This window comes from Thermothelomyces thermophilus, chromosome 2 (assembly GCF_000226095.1).
Source record: "Thermothelomyces thermophilus ATCC 42464 chromosome 2, complete sequence".
Lineage (NCBI taxonomy): Eukaryota > Fungi > Ascomycota > Sordariomycetes > Sordariales > Chaetomiaceae > Thermothelomyces > Thermothelomyces thermophilus.
Genome location: NC_016473.1, coordinates 1,379,203 through 1,396,441, shown reverse-complemented (window position 1 = coordinate 1,396,441; position 17,239 = coordinate 1,379,203). Strand labels below are relative to the sequence as shown.

At 55.9% G+C, this 17,239-nt stretch overlaps 4 protein-coding genes across 4 annotated transcripts; all 4 read right to left on the bottom strand.

Moving 5' to 3' along the window:
- Positions 1-41: 41 nt before the first annotated feature.
- On the bottom strand, positions 42-2,832 carry MYCTH_111214 (Delta(24(24(1)))-sterol reductase like protein). Its single transcript, XM_003661300.1, has 3 exons — positions 2,629-2,832; positions 929-2,543; positions 42-817 (listed from the first exon to the last, which is right to left on the bottom strand). Exons 1-3 carry the CDS (start codon positions 2,661-2,663, stop codon positions 806-808), a joined length of 1,662 nt encoding a protein of 553 aa, XP_003661348.1. The 5' UTR covers positions 2,664-2,832; the 3' UTR covers positions 42-805.
- Positions 2,833-3,063: 231 nt separating this feature from the next.
- On the bottom strand, positions 3,064-4,863 carry MYCTH_2300626 (uncharacterized protein). Its single transcript, XM_003661299.1, has 4 exons — positions 4,348-4,863; positions 3,825-4,195; positions 3,485-3,743; positions 3,064-3,391 (listed from the first exon to the last, which is right to left on the bottom strand). The coding sequence occupies exons 1-3, from the start codon at positions 4,394-4,396 to the stop codon at positions 3,558-3,560; spliced, it is 606 nt and encodes a 201-aa protein (XP_003661347.1). The 5' UTR covers positions 4,397-4,863; the 3' UTR covers positions 3,064-3,391; positions 3,485-3,557.
- Positions 4,864-7,160: 2,297 nt separating this feature from the next.
- On the bottom strand, positions 7,161-12,966 carry MYCTH_2300618 (uncharacterized protein). The gene is made up of 11 exons (XM_003661298.1): positions 12,775-12,966; positions 12,205-12,339; positions 12,117-12,142; positions 11,978-12,042; positions 11,482-11,920; positions 11,100-11,418; positions 10,539-11,041; positions 9,982-10,485; positions 9,781-9,924; positions 9,238-9,724; positions 7,161-9,186 (listed from the first exon to the last, which is right to left on the bottom strand). Exons 5-11 carry the CDS (start codon positions 11,842-11,844, stop codon positions 7,364-7,366), a joined length of 4,143 nt encoding a protein of 1,380 aa, XP_003661346.1. The 5' UTR covers positions 11,845-11,920; positions 11,978-12,042; positions 12,117-12,142; positions 12,205-12,339; positions 12,775-12,966; the 3' UTR covers positions 7,161-7,363.
- A 2,026-nt stretch (positions 12,967-14,992) lies between these two features.
- Positions 14,993-16,771, bottom strand: MYCTH_2300613 (uncharacterized protein). Its single transcript, XM_003661297.1, has 3 exons — positions 16,583-16,771; positions 15,874-16,384; positions 14,993-15,816 (listed from the first exon to the last, which is right to left on the bottom strand). The coding sequence occupies exons 1-3, from the start codon at positions 16,591-16,593 to the stop codon at positions 15,214-15,216; spliced, it is 1,125 nt and encodes a 374-aa protein (XP_003661345.1). The 5' UTR covers positions 16,594-16,771; the 3' UTR covers positions 14,993-15,213.
- Positions 16,772-17,239: the final 468 nt, after the last annotated feature.

The following is a 17,239-nucleotide window of genomic DNA, read 5'->3' as shown; positions in this document are numbered from 1 at the left end:
ATTGGAAGCATTTTTTTTTGACCGTGTTTTTTTCTCTTTCGTTTGATCATGCTCTCTTTTCGAAACTCTGGGACTCGAGAGACATCATAGCGTCTTCAAGGCTCCTTGTCCTTTATTCTTTCACTCTTCTCGTCTCGTCTCTTATTCGAATGAAGCGTTTGTTGAACCTGGTCTTCTTGGACTCGACCCGGTTCTCCTTTCTGGGCAGCTCACGGCTAATGATGAGCCTTGGTGCTTGGAAACTAGCTAGTCAGACTGAGGTGCCTCCACGACTTTACAAAACAAAGCGTGGCTGTTATGAACTGCTGCGATTTCCTTAGTTGGGATTACATGGCATTGTGAATGATCAACCAATGTTTTCCATCAGAGGAGTGAACTTCTAGGCTTCAGACTCCCAAGTCTCGATGCACCTCACTCATTCACAACACGCTCCACCGTCAGGGCAAAACCGAGTAAATATGTTCCAGTATTACCATTAAACTTAAGGATTAGTAATCGGCTACTGGACAATTAGGTAGAAAAGTCCGAGTAGCAGGCGTGATAGGTCTGCCCAGTTACACTGCTTGCTGGTCCGTCATGCTGTCTCTAAGTCTAGAGATTTGGCCCCAAACCACCTTTTAGACTCCTCTCCCGCCGGACATCTCGGTCATGCATGCGTGCATTCATCCCCTACTATGATATAGATCCAAAACCCACACTTCGTTGATTCTGGAGTATAGGGCCAACGGCCTTCTCAAGCCACCTGCCATCTAGGCAGGATTTTCCGACAATCACCATCTAAAAGAAAAAAGAACATTTTTCCTTTTTAAATGACATACTGGAACAACATTAGCGGACATTCCTGCCATAGACACGCAGAAGACGAGGGGTGAAGGGAATTCTTTTTTTTTTGTTTTTTTTTTAAAAAAAATAGGAAAAATATGCTTACCGGAATGAACAGGTACGGCACCTGCCTCTCGTACTCCCGCCAGGCCTCGCCGTATTTCTGCCTGCAGCGGTGGATATCGCGCCAGGCGCGGTGGGCGATCATGACGACGAAGAAGACGGGGTAAAACCAGGGGAAGGGGCTCTTGAAGCCGGTGATGAGGGCCCAGGTGGTGGCAAAGTAGACGTCGCAGGTGTAGTGGACCTTGCGGGCCATGCCGTACCAGCCGTCGGCGAGGATCTTGTCGCCCAGGCCGGTCTCGATGGTCTTGGGGTTGTGCAGGGTCTGCCAGGGGACCTGGGGGAAGGTGTTGCGCTTGATGAGGGTGCCGCGCTCCATGGCGCGGAAGCGGTTCTTCTGGCTGTTGCAGCTGTCCCAGACCCAGTAGACGAAGAGGTAGCTGACGTAGAGGAAGGCCAGCGCCCAGCGGTTCCAGCGGTACGTCTCGGGCGCGTGGTTGGCCAGGTAGATGGTGCAGTGGCAGTAGGACAGCGGCACGCCCGAGAGGTTCCAGAAGATGAGCATGAAGCCCCACTTCTCGTAGTACATGTCCCAGGTGGTGACGATGAGCTCCTCGCCCTTGGCCGTCGCGTTGCCGTAGAGGAAGTGGGCCATCATGAGGAAGCCGACCTCGCCCGAGACGTAGCCGTAGCGGTCGTACTGGCGGGCTGCGGCGGCGCAGGACAGGAGGAACAGGATGTACCAGGGCATGCGCACCTCGAAGAACATCTTGAAGTCGAGGATGCCAAACATGCGGGGGTTCAGCTCGGCGCCCATGAAGAAGTCGTAGATGTGGTTGCCCGACATGCGGAGCTGGGCGCCGCGGGCCAGGGCCGAGACGTATGCGATGATGGAGACGAGAAAGCCGGACAGGATGGAGACGGACAGCAGCGGGCCGAACTCGTCGATGAGGGTATAGAGCGGGAAGACGCCCGAGAAGTGCAGGGCGGCGACGATGGCGAGCGTGGCGTACCAGGACGTGTAGGCGGAGCAGTAGTACTTGAGCTGCTTGCCGCCCTCGTGGGGCAGCGGCTTGCCATAGGCCCAGATGCCCGGCATGAGGCAGTAGAAGATGCCCTCGACGACGAAGAAGATCCAGTAAATGAGCCAGGCCTTGGTGTGGGGGAAGGCGCCCGTGTAGACGAGGTGGACGAGGTGCTTGGCGAAGTCACCCCAGCTCTGGCCGGGCTCGCGCACGGGGAAGCCGCCGTCGTAGTAGGTTGCGCCGATCCACATGTACCACATGAGGCACGGGAAGCCGACTATCATGAGAGAGACGAACCATGGCCCGCCAAATTCGTACTCACCCGAGAAGCGCGTGAGCGTGTGGTCGATGACCTTGGGCTTCTCCTCGGCGTCGCTCAGCTTGCCATTGGCCTTGGCCGAGTTCTTGACGGATGCCACCTCGGACGCGTCGCTGTCGATGGGGGTATCAGGGGGGGTGAGCTCGTCGATGTGCTCGGTGAACTTTGGCGCCGGGCGCCGGCGCACTTGCTTGCTCTCCATGACTTCGATGGCAGAGGTGGACTCGGCGTCAGACTCGGGAAGGACCTGGGCTTTGCGACGTGTGCTGCGACGGCCCGGAGTCTCGACCATGCCGTCGAAGAGCTCCTTTTTCCTGAGGCTGCGGTCAGAGATGTAACAGAAGAGGAAACAATATGTTCTTTTTTCAAAAAAAAAAAAAAAAACGTCAATTGACTTACCTCGGCGTTTGCCTCAGCGAGTATCTGCTAGACATCTTGGCCGGATGCGATCGTTTTTATACCATGAAATTTTCAGGGGCAAAACCGGGATCGCAAAGCTCGAGCCACGAGAAAGAGAGGGAAAGACGCTCAAACACTAGTATTTGCAGAATGAATGTCATGCGCTTTGCCCAGGGAAGCCTTGACGACCAAAGAACGCCTGGCAGTTCTCCGGGGGCGGTGAAGCGGGAGAAGAAAAGGAAAGGTGGGTGTAAAAGAGCGAACGAAAAAAAGGAAAACAGGCCGTGGTTCCAAGACAACGGCACCCTGGTGTTTGGTCGATCGCGCTGCGCAATCTGCCGATTTGCATATGTGGCTGCAGGGACCAATTGTTGCTGCTGGATTGTTGACCAATCTTGACCCGGCAATCGAAAGAGGGTCGCATTTCCCCACATTTTTGGCCTTTCCTGCTATGTTGGGGGCTTTCTGGTGCTCGTTTCGCGAAAATACTAGTATTAGCTAATACGATCAATCAACCGCTTGTGTATGTATGCACATACCCCGCAGCAGCGCTGCGACAAAACCAAGCAAGAAAACAGGGTCTCTTCTCCAATACTAGTATTCCAGGTTGCGCTCAAACGGTCTCGGATATTGCGTTCCTCGGCGACCGGAACTGAGACAAGGGAGCGAAGTCGCCATGGTAAAACCAGTCGGAGTCGCTCGCATTGTTGGTTTACATATTGTTTGGTGAACAGGTCCCGCAGGTGTTGTTTTGTTGTAAGTACTATTATATACTAGTATTAGTTAAATATTCCAGGCATTGATTGTCCTTGCCAAATGTTCAGCAGTCATACTCAGAGTTCCATCAACGCCTCACCCAACACCATCCCATTACGGGTGGGGTAAAGCCAGGAGAATCAATCCAATTAGACACGGATTCGAACTCGGCTTCACACCCCATCTGACTCGCCCAGCAACAGCTGGTACCCGTCCTCCGGTGGCAGCACCATCGCCGAGATGGCCAGCCCGACCCCCGCCAGCAGCGCGATACCCGCGCTGAAGGTGCACAGATACCACGACGAGTCGAGGCGATATCCGGGCACCAGAAACAAGTCGTCATGATCAAAGGCATACGCCTGACAAAAATCATCAGCCCAAAATAGTCCCTTCCAAAATAGGAGAGTGGGAGGAAAAAAATGTAGCAAGGAACTTCTTACCACGATGGCCATGCCGAGGAACTCGGCCGCCGCCACGGCCGCCAGCATGCCCCCGAGCGCCTTCCAGCCGCTGCCCTCCCTCTTCACCCTGCCGCCCACCAGGATGACGACGAACCCGGCGAGGGCCGCCAGCTCCGCGACGACGGCAAGATTCATCAGGAAGCCCGTGGTCCGCCACATGGAGCAGAAGGAGCGCTCGTCGCCATCGCACCGCCACTGCTCCGGGAAGGGCACGCATTTCCTGCCCGTGGTAGACGCGGAACACCGCCTGTGCAGGCCGATGGTGTCGGTAACGGTGCCTCCCGACGGTGAGGGGACGGTCAGAGTGACCCATTTGGGCGAGACGAGCGAGGTGATGGTCATGGAGGTGGCTGCAGAAGGGGAGATGGTTAGCGATTCGTGTTCTGGCTTGGCGAGAATAATACATAATAACATGAGATCACAATAAAATCAAGAGACGAATGAGGGACGAGCAGCTAGGAAACGACATCGCCAAGATGAACGGAGCGTTTCTCTCACTCACCGGCAAGCAAAGCGACCAGCGCTACGCTATACACCACGGTGCGCGTCATGGTGGCAACCCGAGAGACGGAATTTACTTCAGAAAACGATTGGAAGCGATAAGCAGGGCAAGGAAGCTGCGCAATCAAGCGGCCAGCAAGTCGAGCAGAGAGAGCTTATAAGCCCGTCTGTTATAAGCTCACAGGGTGAAAGAAAAAGAAAAAAAAAAAAAAAAGAGGAATTATTCACCGAGGTTGAGAGTGTGATTCAAAATGCATGCAAAGGCAGGTGAATCAAGCAACTCTTCCTGGATAAGATGAGGGATTAGGTCGCTCTTCGCCCGATGGATGCCTGGGGGATCGATGACGTTCGCCCGTGGCAACGTGAAGCGGCCGCGCAAGAGAGGGGCACAGCCACCTCGGCCGATGATCTGCGATTTGTTCGAGGTGGCCCGATGACCTTACTATAGTAGTAGGCTCGGCCCAACTCGGTTTAGTCTGACGAAAAACGGCGCACGCCTATTGGTCGTCGTAGGCCGGTGTAAGTGAACTCACCTCTTCGTGTGAAACATGAGATAACGACAAGCCGGTTTTGATATCAAGGAAGAAAAGCCAAATGAAAGACATCAGGTTTCGGTCCCTTTTAGGATTCGAACCTTTGAGTTCCAGTGGCATCAGAGTTAGAACTGGTGGAGGGCACGGCTAGCATTATTATTATTATTATTATTATTAGTCCTACACCGCTATACTAATAAGCATGCCAGAGCCTCTCTAGTTATATACAAAGGAAACCGTACCTAATAGGCCGGATAAAAACCTCTGTCCCTCCTTTAACGCCCAATCTAGAGTACTAATACACTACAAAGAAAAGGAGAAGTGGCTAGAATAGCCCTATAGAGGCCTTCCCTCCCGGTCTAGCCTACTTATAAGGCAATATTCCGGAAGCCTCCCTAGGTCCATTAGCCACTATAAAACCCTCCTTGCCAAACGATGGTTATAGGCCCCTATACCCCGTAAGATAAGGTCAAAGTCCCTTTATGTCCGTATTTCCTAGGATTCCCACGTTCGGCTTCTTGGTAGGTTTAGGCACTATACGACTAGGTGCTCGACAGTCTCCCTCCCCTAGCCACAGGCATAGTAAGGGGTACTAACCCCCGGGACTTAAACCCCAAAAAGGAAGTCACAGAGGCTAATAGCCCCTATATAGGCCTGTACTAGTAGGGAGCTCTAGGCCTTTATTAGGCCCTGGTATCTTTGTAGGCCTTCCCCTATAAAAACTAGGTACGGGGGGTCCTTGTCCGATATACGCTATATCCTCCTACCGGCTTGGTCGGCCCTCTAGCGGTTGCTCTAGCTTACCACCACGGCCAGTTCCGTAGCCTATAGCCTTCTTCGTAGGGTCTATAGGGGGGGTCGACCCTCTCTACAGCCCTCCTAAACCTACTGCCGGACTGTCGATCTTGCTACCTCTAGGGCTATAGGCCTTGGCTCCTAGCCCCTTACCCTAGCCCTTCTCTTCTAGAACCTCTAGCTTAGCCTATTATAGGCCTATTAGATAAGAGCCCTCACCGGGACCCGGGAGGCCCCCGGACCTGCCCCGGTCTGTAAGAGCGGCTGGTCAAGTTTGGCTTCGAAGTCGGCTAGCCTCTTATTAAGATAGAGGTCGAGGGGTGGTACCTAGGCTTCCGTTTCGAGGCACCGGATAGGGGTAGCCTTATAGGCCCTGGTAACTACTCGAAGGGCCCTGTATTAGGCTTTCGATAGTTCCCTAGTAGGGCCTTCCGGCTTACCCCCTGGCTTAGTAGGCTTGTAGAAGTTCGAGGCCCCGTAAGCTAGGGCGCTGTGGATACACTTGGTATAGACCTCGCGGGCCCGTAGGAGGCCAGGGCCCCAGGTCTTCGCAGCGAGCCTGGTCAGGGCGAACTCCTGGGTTTCTAGCTTCTTGGCCACCTTTGCGCAGTGGGGGCCCCACTGTAGCCTCCAGTCTAGCCAGACCCCTAGGAATCTGGCCGACTTTGACGGAGCTATAGTGGTAGTACCCCCTCTGGGCCGTAGGAGCTCTAGCGGTCGCGACCACTGTTTCCGGCCCCTGTTGAAGTGGATGAGTTCGCACTTTTCCGGGGCAAAAGCCATACCCCGGGTCTTTGCCCACTGTAGGTAGGCCTTCCAAGCCCTCTGTAGCTGACCGTTACAGGCCTCCTCGGCCCTCCCGAAGGCCAGAAGGTTGGTATCGTCGGCAAAGCCTATTAAACTGAGGCACGGCTGGCATGCAACTGCGCTGACCTGCGTTGACGAGAGAGGGCCATGAACTCTTCATGTCCGGGGGGGAAGGGGGGGTGGTCACTACGAGATCGTATCCGACGCAGTGAACACCCAAACACACTCGGATCCCGCTCACTCCACCACTTTATCCAGGATCTAAAACAAGAAAGATCGTGCCGGAGGAAATGGATATGAGGACCTTGTTAGGTAGCATTGATTCGAATTCTCCGAGAGGCCCGATCCTGCCTCGGATCCTGTTCCCTCCTTCCAAAGCTTAGCTCCTCTCATTCTCTCTCCTTCACACCAGTCGGCCATGGTGCCTCTGCGAAGAGTGCCTCCCCCCTCCCCCAGCCCGTCTTCCGTACCCGCCATTTTATGTTTACCCTGCCTTGCCCGTAGTAGAAGCCATGTAGAAAATGAACCCAGCAATGAAGACAAGATCAAGAAGAGAAGAATAAGACCGCCCAAAACTCCGGTGAATGCATAGGAAGTAAGAGAAAAGATAGGAAAAAAAAAAGGAAAGGCTCGGCAGTACAGCGGGCAAAGATATCAACAGCGTCTCCATCCCCGCCCACTCGCTCTGCTTCCCGGTGCAGCAGAACTGCGTACAGTCGCAGGAGCAATCGCAGGAGCAACAGCAGCAGCACGACCACCACCACCACCACCACCAACACCACCACTACTGCTAGTACGAGCACAGGCACCATTAGGGTCTCCACCAATTCCCCCAGTCGCACCCGCGACCCGGGAGACCGGCCGCAAAGGAGCGTGGCATCGCTAAGGCCACCTCCCCTCCGACCCGGCATTCGAGTTGGAGCTAGGTGCCCGACTCCTCCGCTTTCCACTCGAACCGCTGCTTCCGCCGCTGACCTCCCCTGCACCGGAAACCCCGTAGCCCGGAACAACAGGTGGCATCAGCCCGCCGTTCCCACTGCCGGCTGAAACGGCGCTTCCCGTCGGTGAGGCCGAGTACTGCGTCCCACTGGAAGCGCCGCCAGCAGAAGACACGCTAGCCACTGTGACAGACGATCCGGAGCGGAGCCTACCCGCCTGGAGTTGGAGGTAACCCTGGCTGCTATAGTTCTCCTTGTAGCTGCTACTGAGGTGGTGACTGAAGGACTCGCTCCGTCCTCCGCTTCCCGCGCGGCGGCCTCCTCCACCTCCTGCCGCTCCTCCAGCTGCTCCTGCTCCTTGCCCGCCGGAGGCAATGGAGATTGGCGGCGCCGATGCCGCTGTTGGTAGGCTTGGACGCGAGAGCGGCTGGTATTGCTGTTGTTGTGGTGCAGTCGAGGTCCGCGGGAGGCGGGATCTGGACGCCGGAGTCGAGCTAGAGTCAGCTGAATTGGTGCCATCCGGTGAGGCCAACGGCGGTGTGTCGGATACGCGCCGGGGGATGCTGGACGCTGGGATCGGCATGCCCCCGTCGCGGCTCCGGGGGCGGTAGAAAGACGGGTCGCGTTCCTGTGTGAGGCCGGCGGCCGAGCGCTTCGGGGAGGCGGCGACTTCGATGTATGCCGCCGAGAATGACTGCGTGAGGCGGTGCCCGTGCGTCGGCGTGGGCGGCATGGACATGCTGAGATGCAGGCCCGGAGGAGTGTAGCTTGTGTTGCGGCGTGCACCGGAGCGGGAGCGCGGCCCTGAGCCCGCGTTGCTGGCGGCACTGCTAACTGCACCCAACCCCATGTTGCCGAGTGACATAGCGTCGTGCTGCAATTCGACGTCGACGTGGCTTCGGATAAGCTCCGAGGCCAAATTCCGCACCAGCACTGCTGGGTCCTTATCCGCAAGCGTCTGGATGTTGTCGAACAGAATGCGCAGCTGACGGCCCGTACCAGAAGTGCCAAGAGCCGACATAGGCAGGTTGTTCGCCTCGCATCCGTCCATGATGTTGCGCACCAGACGCAGCAGGTTGAGGCGGACGACGGCCTTCTTGTGACTGAGCTTCTGCGCAATCCCAGCGTATATTTCCGCCTTGGCAAGGGACGCCGCCACCGCCGGGCTTAACCGGAGAACCTTGAGCAATGGCTCCAGGAGGTTGGGGTCAAAGGCGTTGGCTTTCGTGGGATTGAAACACGATATGATCGCCGCGGTGAATCCTCCTTCGAGCAGGTGGCTCTCAACTTTTGCCGTTTCCTCCTGCAACCACACATGGATGGCATCCAGCGCTGTTACCTGCCAGTACTGGTCTGCGAGGAGCGACACGTAGAAATCCAATCCGTTGTTCTGCCATAAATACCTCCTCCCCTTGCTTCCCGAGTGAGCCATGTCGCAGAGGATTGGCAAGACAAACTCCTTTGGCGGCCGGTCCGTCTTCATGATCTTAAGCAGTAGCGGTATGATGCCGTTGCTGGCCGCGTATTCCTGCCGCTCCTTGCTCAGGCGACAAAGGTTGAACATGGTATTTAGCACTTGATTCGAGATCTCGCGGAAGTTCTTCTGCCCCTTCTTCATCGAAAGACTGAGCACATCTATCAAGAAGTCGATGGCGTCCGCCGAGTGCAGAGCGTCGAGCACAGTGGAACACATTGACATGTTCTTGATGAACTTGAGCATGGTAATTTGGTGCGCCGGTGTCATTCGTCGAAGGTCCTTGAGAACCGCTGCCGATAGTTAGCAGATCTTGTCCGACTACGCGAACGGAGGAAACATACTCTTAAGAACCTGCCGCTCGGCAACGGCCTCCTTGACGTACGGCTCCGCCTGCGAGAACAGGTAGAAAATATTGACAATGCGGCCTTCCACTAGCTCCGACAGTTCATCCCTTTCCTCGTCCAAGACCTTGTGCAGGATGGCAGCTAGCGGATCCAGGATTTTGCTCCGTGAGAAGATCCTGCAGAAGTCGTTCTTCGGCGTCGGGCCCTGGAGCTCAAAAACATTCCAGATGCCGTTGACCCCTATCAAGACAAGGTCCTGGGCTGTCTCATAATCCTCATCGAGAAATTCGACCAGTACGTTGAGACCGCCGGCGCTAACAAACATCTGTAGCGTCAGCGTGGAAGTTTGGTACATCTGGCGAACAAAAGCAGCCGCCTCCAGCCGGATATCGTTTGAGTACTGCCGGGCGGCAAACTTGGTGACAATCGGGATGCCGCCGACAAAGCACAGATTTTCTTGCAGCTCGACATCATCCAGGATGATCTTTTTTTTTCCTGTTAGCAAATATGTGCTACGGGTAACGAGGTCTGGATACTAACCGCGTTGACAATCCTAAGCAGCTGCAGGATCATGTGTTGCCGACTCTTGAGCGTACAAGGCTCGAGTATCTCGAGGATCGGCAGCAAGCCGTGTGCGCCGATGATCAAGTTCTTGACCTCGCTGTTCTCCCACAGTAACCCCAACTTCAAGGCCTGGTTAGTACCGCACTCCCCTGAACGGCGTCGAAGAGGGGGCCTTACCAAATCCTCGGCCACTTCCGCCACCACCTCCTCGCCCTCGGTGATCTTCAGGCTCTTTACCAACTCCTCAACTCGCTGCACAAGCCTCGCGTGCCGATCCCGCGCAATGTTCGCCTGGAGGTCCATCTCGTCCCAGCCGGGGTCCATCATAGCGAAGGGATCATCTTCGTCCTCGTCGTCTCCCAGCCACGAGTTGTTCGACAGGCGTGAGAGGACGAGCTGCCCGCCCTGGCCCTCTGTTTCCGAGCCGCGGTCGCTCTCCTCTGGCTCGGTGAGCCCATCGCCCGCCGCGCCAAAGATGTCGGAGAAATCCTCATCGCCTTCGTCTTCGGCAAACTTGGTAATCTCGACAGTAGAGCGGGTGCGGCGGACCGGTTGGTCCGGAGCGAGGAGGGCGGGGCGGGAAGTCGTCTTTGACCGGCGACTACTGCCGCCACTGGAAGAATGAGCTGATTTAGGAGCGCTGGTTGTGAGATCAGACGGGTGAAACAGTTGGGGGGTTTCCTGGCCGAGTTAGCTTTGGATATTGAATGCTGTTTTGTGGGTGAGAGGCATACCTTGTGGGCAAGGCTCAGCCTTCTGTCAAAGACGTGATCGTTGTCGGCGAACAGATCAGAGTAATCCTCGGTTGACTGCTCGCGGTAGATCACATCTGGGCGCGGGGGCAGCTCAAACTTCATGGCGAGCGGCCGCCCAGGTGACTTCGGTTGAGCGGCGTTTGATGCACCTTGTCTACTCCTCTGGCGCCGGTGACCCTGGCTCTCGGGCAACTTCAGCCTCGACTCTCGGGTCTTTTCTGCCCTCTTGGGCGTCGGGCGGATGGTTTCTTCCTGAGGATCAACTTCGGACCAGTGGCCTAGCCCCTTGATCGTCACTAGTTCGCCTTCCAAATTCGAATCCCAGTTTTCGGAATCCTCCCGCTGGGCATCGGTGGACGCAAATGCCTTCAACCGATCTCCCGAGAGCAAGCCTCCAAAGTTGTCTTGGCCCTTGATCTGGGGAAGTTGTAGAGCAGATGGCGATATGGTCGTTGCGAAGTCGTTATCCCAATTATCGTCATCTGTCAGGTTAGCTTAATCCTCTCCCGGAACCTCGCGCATCTGTGAAAGGGGCTGTACCAGTTAACTCGGGGGCCGGAAATGCATCCGCCGGCGGCCTCTGCTTTGTGGTCAACGACAAAGGCATCCTACCAGGATTGGCACGATGCCCTGGGATGTCCGATCCTGTCGATGCCCTGAGATTGCCTTCGGACGACTTAAGCGCCTTGTTCCACTGCTTCACTTCCTCGACCGCCTGGCTGAAGTTCGACGGCGCTTTCGCAACCGGTGCGTCGCTTCTTCGGCAACCTGTAATCCAGGCATGTCGTAGCAGTTTCCTGGCCGAAACCCGAAGATTTGGGTCTTTTTGGAAGCACTGCATGAGAAAGTCACGAGCGGCCTGTTCCAAACGATCGATATCTTAGTTTGCTAGGCACCAGCCGCAAGAGATGAAGGTACTAACCGGCGAGACCCCTTCGGGAAGCGGTGGGTGATCGTCGTTGACAATGGCGAACAGGGCCGGCATGGCGGCAAGGTTGTGGTATGGAGGTTTCCCCTGCAGCAGCTCGATGACGGTACACCCGACGCTCCAGATATCCGAAGCTGGAGTAGCGCCAGACAGTTGAATAATCTCCGGAGCCATCCAATACGGTGTTCCGACGACCTGCGCCTCCTTGTCTGGCCCGGCGAGAGTACTTGTGGAAACGCCAAAGTCGGCCAACTTGACGGTCCCATCCTTGGTTGTCAAGATATTGGCCCCTTTGATATCTCGGTGGATAACACCCTGGTCGTGCAGGTACTGCAACCCCTGCAAAACCTGGGTCATGTACACACCGACAAGATTCTCAGGAAACTTGCCGTAGGCCTTGCAGATGGAATGCAGGGAGCCATTTTCGCAGTACCTGCGATATGCGTTAGTGCGACAGAGAGTTTTGTTGGGATACGGTGAGCTGGCATACTCGAGGATGATGTTGAGGCAGTCTGCCGTCTTCACGAAGCCGATATATTTTACGATATTGTCGTGCTAATAACCGGTTAACATCTCGGAGCCCGTCCCGCGCCGATGTCTGCAACCGCAGCCAACGTTGCCTCACTTACATGAAGGTTCTTCAAGAGATCGATCTCTGCCTAGAGAGCGTCAGAATTATGGACCTCCCAAGACTCACGATGGCTCGCCTTCACTCACCTCAATCATGCGCAGCTCGCTCTTGGGTACATCCACAAGCTTGATCTGCTTGATAGCCACTGCCTCACCGGTTCCCCAGTTGAAGGCTTTGTAAACAGACCCGAAGGCTCCCTTCCCGATGCAGTCTCCGAGACGCTGGACACTTTCACGTCAGCCGTGTCTCACATCTCAAAAAAACGGGCCGGAAGTCCGCCAGCCGCCATCTTCCCGCAGTCTCGTACACCCACTCACTCAGCTTCCACTCCCGCAGCCCACCATTTCCTCTAGCAAAGGGTCCGCGAACGGCCGCCAAACCATCGGTTGTGATTTTATGTCGCATATGCAGTAGGCCTGGGGACACATGCAGCCAATGTGTGTCGGGTTGGGGCGTGCAGACTGCGTCTACCCAACGCAAACAACTTCTTTCCTCAGAGGAAGACAATTTTGGAAAAAGAAGGGGGGGGGGGGGAGAGAGGCAGATACGGAAACCGGGAGAGCAGCACAAGACAGCGGCGCTATCCACGCGCCAGCTAGATAACGAGGAGAGGAAAAGAAAAGCGTAGAAACTGTGTAAGAAAGGGGCCGACCTACATAGTCCTTCAATACGGGATCTTGCACAGCAACGTTCTTCTCGAGCCGACGGCTCGATTGCTCCCGACGCGGGGTCCCGGACCCCTTTGCTGCCGTCGTAGCCACGACCGCGACCTTGCCGTTCGGTGCGCTCTGGTGCTGGCTGTGGTGTTGCTGGTGGTGGTACGGTACCCCGGCGCTTCCGGGGCGTGCGGAGCTCCCGGGGCGGGAGCTCGGCGGCGCCATGGCCGGGTCCCGTATAGCTCCGTTCTCCCCCAAGCGCGCTATTCGAAATCCTCGACCGTCTTCGGAACCGGCTCAACGTTGGCTGGGGGAGTTCCTCCCGGCAATGGCTAAGGCTCTTCTTTCCTTTCCTTTTCCCTCTCCGGAAGCTTCCTCCTCAGCCCGTCCGCTCGCTCTCTTTCTCGTTTATCCGGTAGTGACGTCAATTTCGTGGGACGTTGGCACCGTCGTCGATCGAGCGTGTAATCGTCCTCGTCGTGCGAGACGAGCCGTCTCGTGTCCGCGTCGAAATCCGGGGTTTGGCGACCCGCTGGTCATTACACGCCCAGCTGAGGCTCGCCCAGAACCACGGAGGGTAAAAAAAAAAGTTCGCTGAGCGACCGAAGTCGCGAAATATGTCCCGATAAGAGGGATGTTCAGCTGGCTTGTGCTGCTGCCCCGCGTGGAGACTCGGTCAACGCCGAGATGTGGGCCCGAGGGCGTCGATGTTGCTTGACAAAAAATGTCAACACGGTCGGGAGGGAAAGCAGGTGGATCATCGGTTGGGATAAAGTAGCGTTTCGGTCGAAAAGAAGGGAGGCACGCCCGGTAGGCACCAGGCGGGAAGCAAGTAGCGGCTTCTCATCCAAATGTTTTGGGTGTGCTTCAACTCGTTGCCCAGGGCCAAGGGAAGGGCGGCACCTACAACAGCAGGCACTGGGCTTGGGGGCCGCGGGGCATTGGCCGATCACCTCACCTCCCGTAACCTCGGACAGGGGTCCACGAAGTGCAAGGGCTGCCCGAAATCACGTCCCCGGGCCGTCTCTGGAACAGGTGCAAGTCAAAACATAAAGACAGAAATGAGCTGAAAAGCTAAGGGAAACGGGAAGTAAGCGGGCGTGCAGGCACTCGGGCACTCTTTACTAAGGTGAGCATGCTTGTATCCATAGCAGCTTGAGGAACAAGTCGTTTCTAGAAATTTTTTTTTTTTTCAGCTGCCCGAGGAAGGGACTAGGAACCCAAGCAGCAGCACTACGAATCTCCCAGCAGACGAAGGCACAGCGACCAGGCACCATATGTATATGCATATATACAGGCAATCCGTACAGACGGATTACACTGTTCTATGAATGTGAATCCATGCAAACCTATGGTCCCGTACCTCAGACAGCTACATGGCCCGTTGGAGGTGGTGTCCCAGTTTGTTGTTGCGGAAAGAAAAAAAAAAACACCATCTTTAGGCATGTTTTGAGCAACACGGCAAGGGCGGATGTTTCGGGGACTGAGATGCGCCCTGGCTCGGGCTGCGAGGTTTCCTTGTTCGGGCAGGGGTTTCCTTGGATAATCCAAAACCGTTAATTACCTCGATACGGAGTAACGAGTACGGAGGTACACTAATGAATCCGAAGAGTTTGGGGTTCAATTCATCCCAACTCTCTTCTGCAAAAGGTACTTAAGTACTTCGTACATACATGTATGCAAGTTTCTGCGTCTGCCTTGCTCTTGTTTACGTTTCCGCCATACGAATAATTAAGGGCTGCACTGCCCCCGGCCAGCCCTGTGAGATGCCGGCAAGGCGGTCCTTAGAACCCCCAGCCAGACGGTGGGGGAGCTCCTCCCCATCACTAGTGTACCCTCCCCCCCTGGCCCTTGCACCCTACCATGGTAGCATTCCGTTGGTTTGTCCGAGGTAAGTCCCCTAAGGTCAAGGTCGGAACGCAACACAACAACCCTCAGCAGGAACAGGTGGAGTTCTCTCTTGTCGATACATGTGCGAAATTGTGCCGCGAGCATCATTTTTGCCAACGCAGTCCCGGACGGAGAGGGGACTCGGAAGAACCCCCGACTCTCATCGAAACCTTCCTACACAAATCTTACACTTCCAGGCCATAACAGCCCACAACTGACGCCTGAACACGCCCCGTCCTCCTTTCATGTCAGACCAGGACAGCTGCTGAATGTTCACACCAACCCATGACTGCCTTATGGCCAGATGGTTCCCCACCCCCAAATATCACAAGACAGGGCGCTTCATATCCCAGCCCTTCTTCCTGTTAAGCCTTTCCCCCTCATCGTATAAACCGTCAGATTAAAATGAGGTACAGTCCAGAAGCCCTTTGCGTTGAACCCAGAACGCCATAAAAACCAGGATGCCCAACTCCATGTTTCTTTGTTTCGCAAACCCTGTCGCGTTTCCATGATCAAGGCGCATAACCCCCCCCCCCCAAAAAAAAAAAATCAATTTCTAGACGCCTCGCGGGACAGCGTCCGGCTAAGACCGGCATCCGCCCACCACTCGTCGGGGATATCCTCTCGCCGGGCCAGGTTGCGGACTATCCTCTGCATTCCGCCGAGCAGCTCCACAGGGTCGTCGCTATCCCCACGGAGGGCAGAGGAACGTCTGAGAGAGTTCAGACCCGAGATGGACATCGGATCCATCTCGTCCTCCTCGTCGCCCTCCGTGTCGGAGTTGTCACACCCCGACTCGCACGGATGTTCAAACGACGAATTCTCCGCCGTATCCGGCGTGGTGAACGACGTCCTGGACGAGGTGGGCGCCGCAGTGCGCTGGGTGGTCGCGGCCGACGCCGAGGCGGATGCGAACGAGGATCCGACACTGGGCGGCTGCGGGTCCGGTGTCAGGGTGGTGAGCAGCGTGCCCCAATCTGTGTCGCCCTCCGGGCTGAGGCTCCTGTTACGGTCGCCCAAGCCGTCTGCGTCCACTGCCCAGGGGCTCGCTCGGCCAGAAGAAACATCATCCCGTAGGCCGTCCAGCCGAGTGCTGTGCCTATGCACGCGGGACCAGAGAGGCCGGGGTTGGTGTCTCGACGTGCTCCGGGACTACATCATGTTAGCGCCAGAGCGATACCTCCGGACAGGGGCCAAGACCATGCTTACGGTATGGTTGGAGGCTTGTGTAGATCTCATGTTGGACAACGCATATGTCGGTTCGGGGCGCGCTTGAGTACGAGGTGGTAAGAAGTCGGACTCGACCGCCATCGAGAGCGCGGGAAAGAGGACGTGACCATCGTCGCGAAACGGGCCCGGGTGCGGTTCGGCATGCAGATGCGCCCAAGGTTCGCCAAAGATTGTGACAGTTCCGTCACCGAAGAGGGCCCTGCGCCGGTTCGCATCGCGCAAAGTGCGGCGACCATGCTCCGAGCCCGATCGCGTCCCAGCGCTGTCGGTTGTCGCGGGAGGGGCTGAACCTAGGTCTGCCGATGCTTGTCCGCGCCTGGCGTCGAAGCTGTTGTACGCCGCGGCGGTTGCGAGCAGGCGACGGCGCCGCTCGCGTATTCGGTCCTCGTTGCGATCTAAAGCGCGCCGAATACTAGACCGCGACCGTGCCGATCTATCATCCGCCTTGAATTTGGATTGACTATCCGATTCAACCGATGCCTGGTACAATCTGATTGAAACGGCGCAGCATGTTAGAGGCGGCCTAGCAAGATGGAAAAGATCCGAGTTGGGGCTTCCGAGTTCGCGATCGCGACGTCAAGTAATTTGACGCGACAACTTTTTGCGACCGCGCGACGGTTGGTGCGCGATGGCAAAATGGCCCCATCCAGTGGGATAAGCGCGGGCTGGAAATGCGACGGGAACTTACCGAAGACCCATCTTGTTCGATTCTGATCGGGCGCTGATGAGAAGGAGATGAGTACGAATGCCAATTTGTCGCGACTGTAAGAATTACAGTGCGACTCAACGATGGATGAGAATGTGGTGTTGGAATGCGTCAAAGCTTCTCGGCTTGACCCTCGCGCGGCTGTTGCGTGGGGTTGCGAATGAAAGGAAGAGGAAAAATGGATGGGGAGCGACGGAGTTCCTTTTGTGCTGAGGGCCGCTCAAAACGCGGTTGCAGGTCCGGAGGCCCCAGCCCCTTGACGGAGTGGGCCGCGGGATGGGGTGCCGTGACAAGGTATGTATGTAATCCGTACGAAGTACTCCGTACGGATCGTACACATGCGGACTGCACTGACTGCGAGAAGTTTCAATACGGCGTACATGAAATGGTGTTACAGCCCCCATCTCTAACTTGTTTCTCAGCACTTGGATCATGTAATAAGGAAATGGTTAAATGTTTTGAAGCGAAGGCTTATATTGAAAATTTGCTCAATTTATGATTCTTCTTTTTCTGTTGTGTTTTTGTGTGTCATGCAGACTTTGTCTTTAACAAGCCTGGAGAAATAATACTTCTATTCCTTAATCCGTAAGGTACGTACATACTCTGAAAGGCAAATGTAACAAAAGCGCACCAGGCAGG

What these genes read in the sequence shown, in the direction of transcription:
- MYCTH_111214 (XM_003661300.1), bottom strand. Translation starts at nt 2,663, where the DNA reads ATGTCTAGCAGATACTCGCTGAGGCAAACGCCGAG. An exon ending in TCGCTGAGGCAAACGCCGAG is followed by an intron (nt 2,544 to 2,628) that starts GTAAGTCAATTG and finishes CCGCAGCCTCAG; the next exon opens with GAAAAAGGAGCTCTTCGACG.
- MYCTH_2300626 (XM_003661299.1), bottom strand. Translation starts at nt 4,396, where the DNA reads ATGACGCGCACCGTGGTGTATAGCGTAGCGCTGGTCGCTTTGCTTGCC. An exon ending in GCTGGTCGCTTTGCTTGCCG is followed by an intron (nt 4,196 to 4,347) that starts GTGAGTGAGAGA and finishes CCCCTTCTGCAG; the next exon opens with CCACCTCCATGACCATCACC. An exon ending in TCCTCGGCATGGCCATCGTG is followed by an intron (nt 3,744 to 3,824) that starts GTAAGAAGTTCC and finishes GATTTTTGTCAG; the next exon opens with GCGTATGCCTTTGATCATGA.
- MYCTH_2300618 (XM_003661298.1), bottom strand. Translation starts at nt 11,844, where the DNA reads ATGACCCAGGTTTTGCAGGGGTTGCAGTACCTGCACGACCAGGGTGTT. An exon ending in GGCTGAGCCTTGCCCACAAG is followed by an intron (nt 10,486 to 10,538) that starts GTATGCCTCTCA and finishes TAACTCGGCCAG; the next exon opens with GAAACCCCCCAACTGTTTCA. An exon ending in TGCTTAGGATTGTCAACGCG is followed by an intron (nt 9,725 to 9,780) that starts GTTAGTATCCAG and finishes GGAAAAAAAAAG; the next exon opens with ATCATCCTGGATGATGTCGA.
- MYCTH_2300613 (XM_003661297.1), bottom strand. An exon ending in CACAAGCCTCCAACCATACC is followed by an intron (nt 15,817 to 15,873) that starts GTAAGCATGGTC and finishes AACATGATGTAG; the next exon opens with TCCCGGAGCACGTCGAGACA.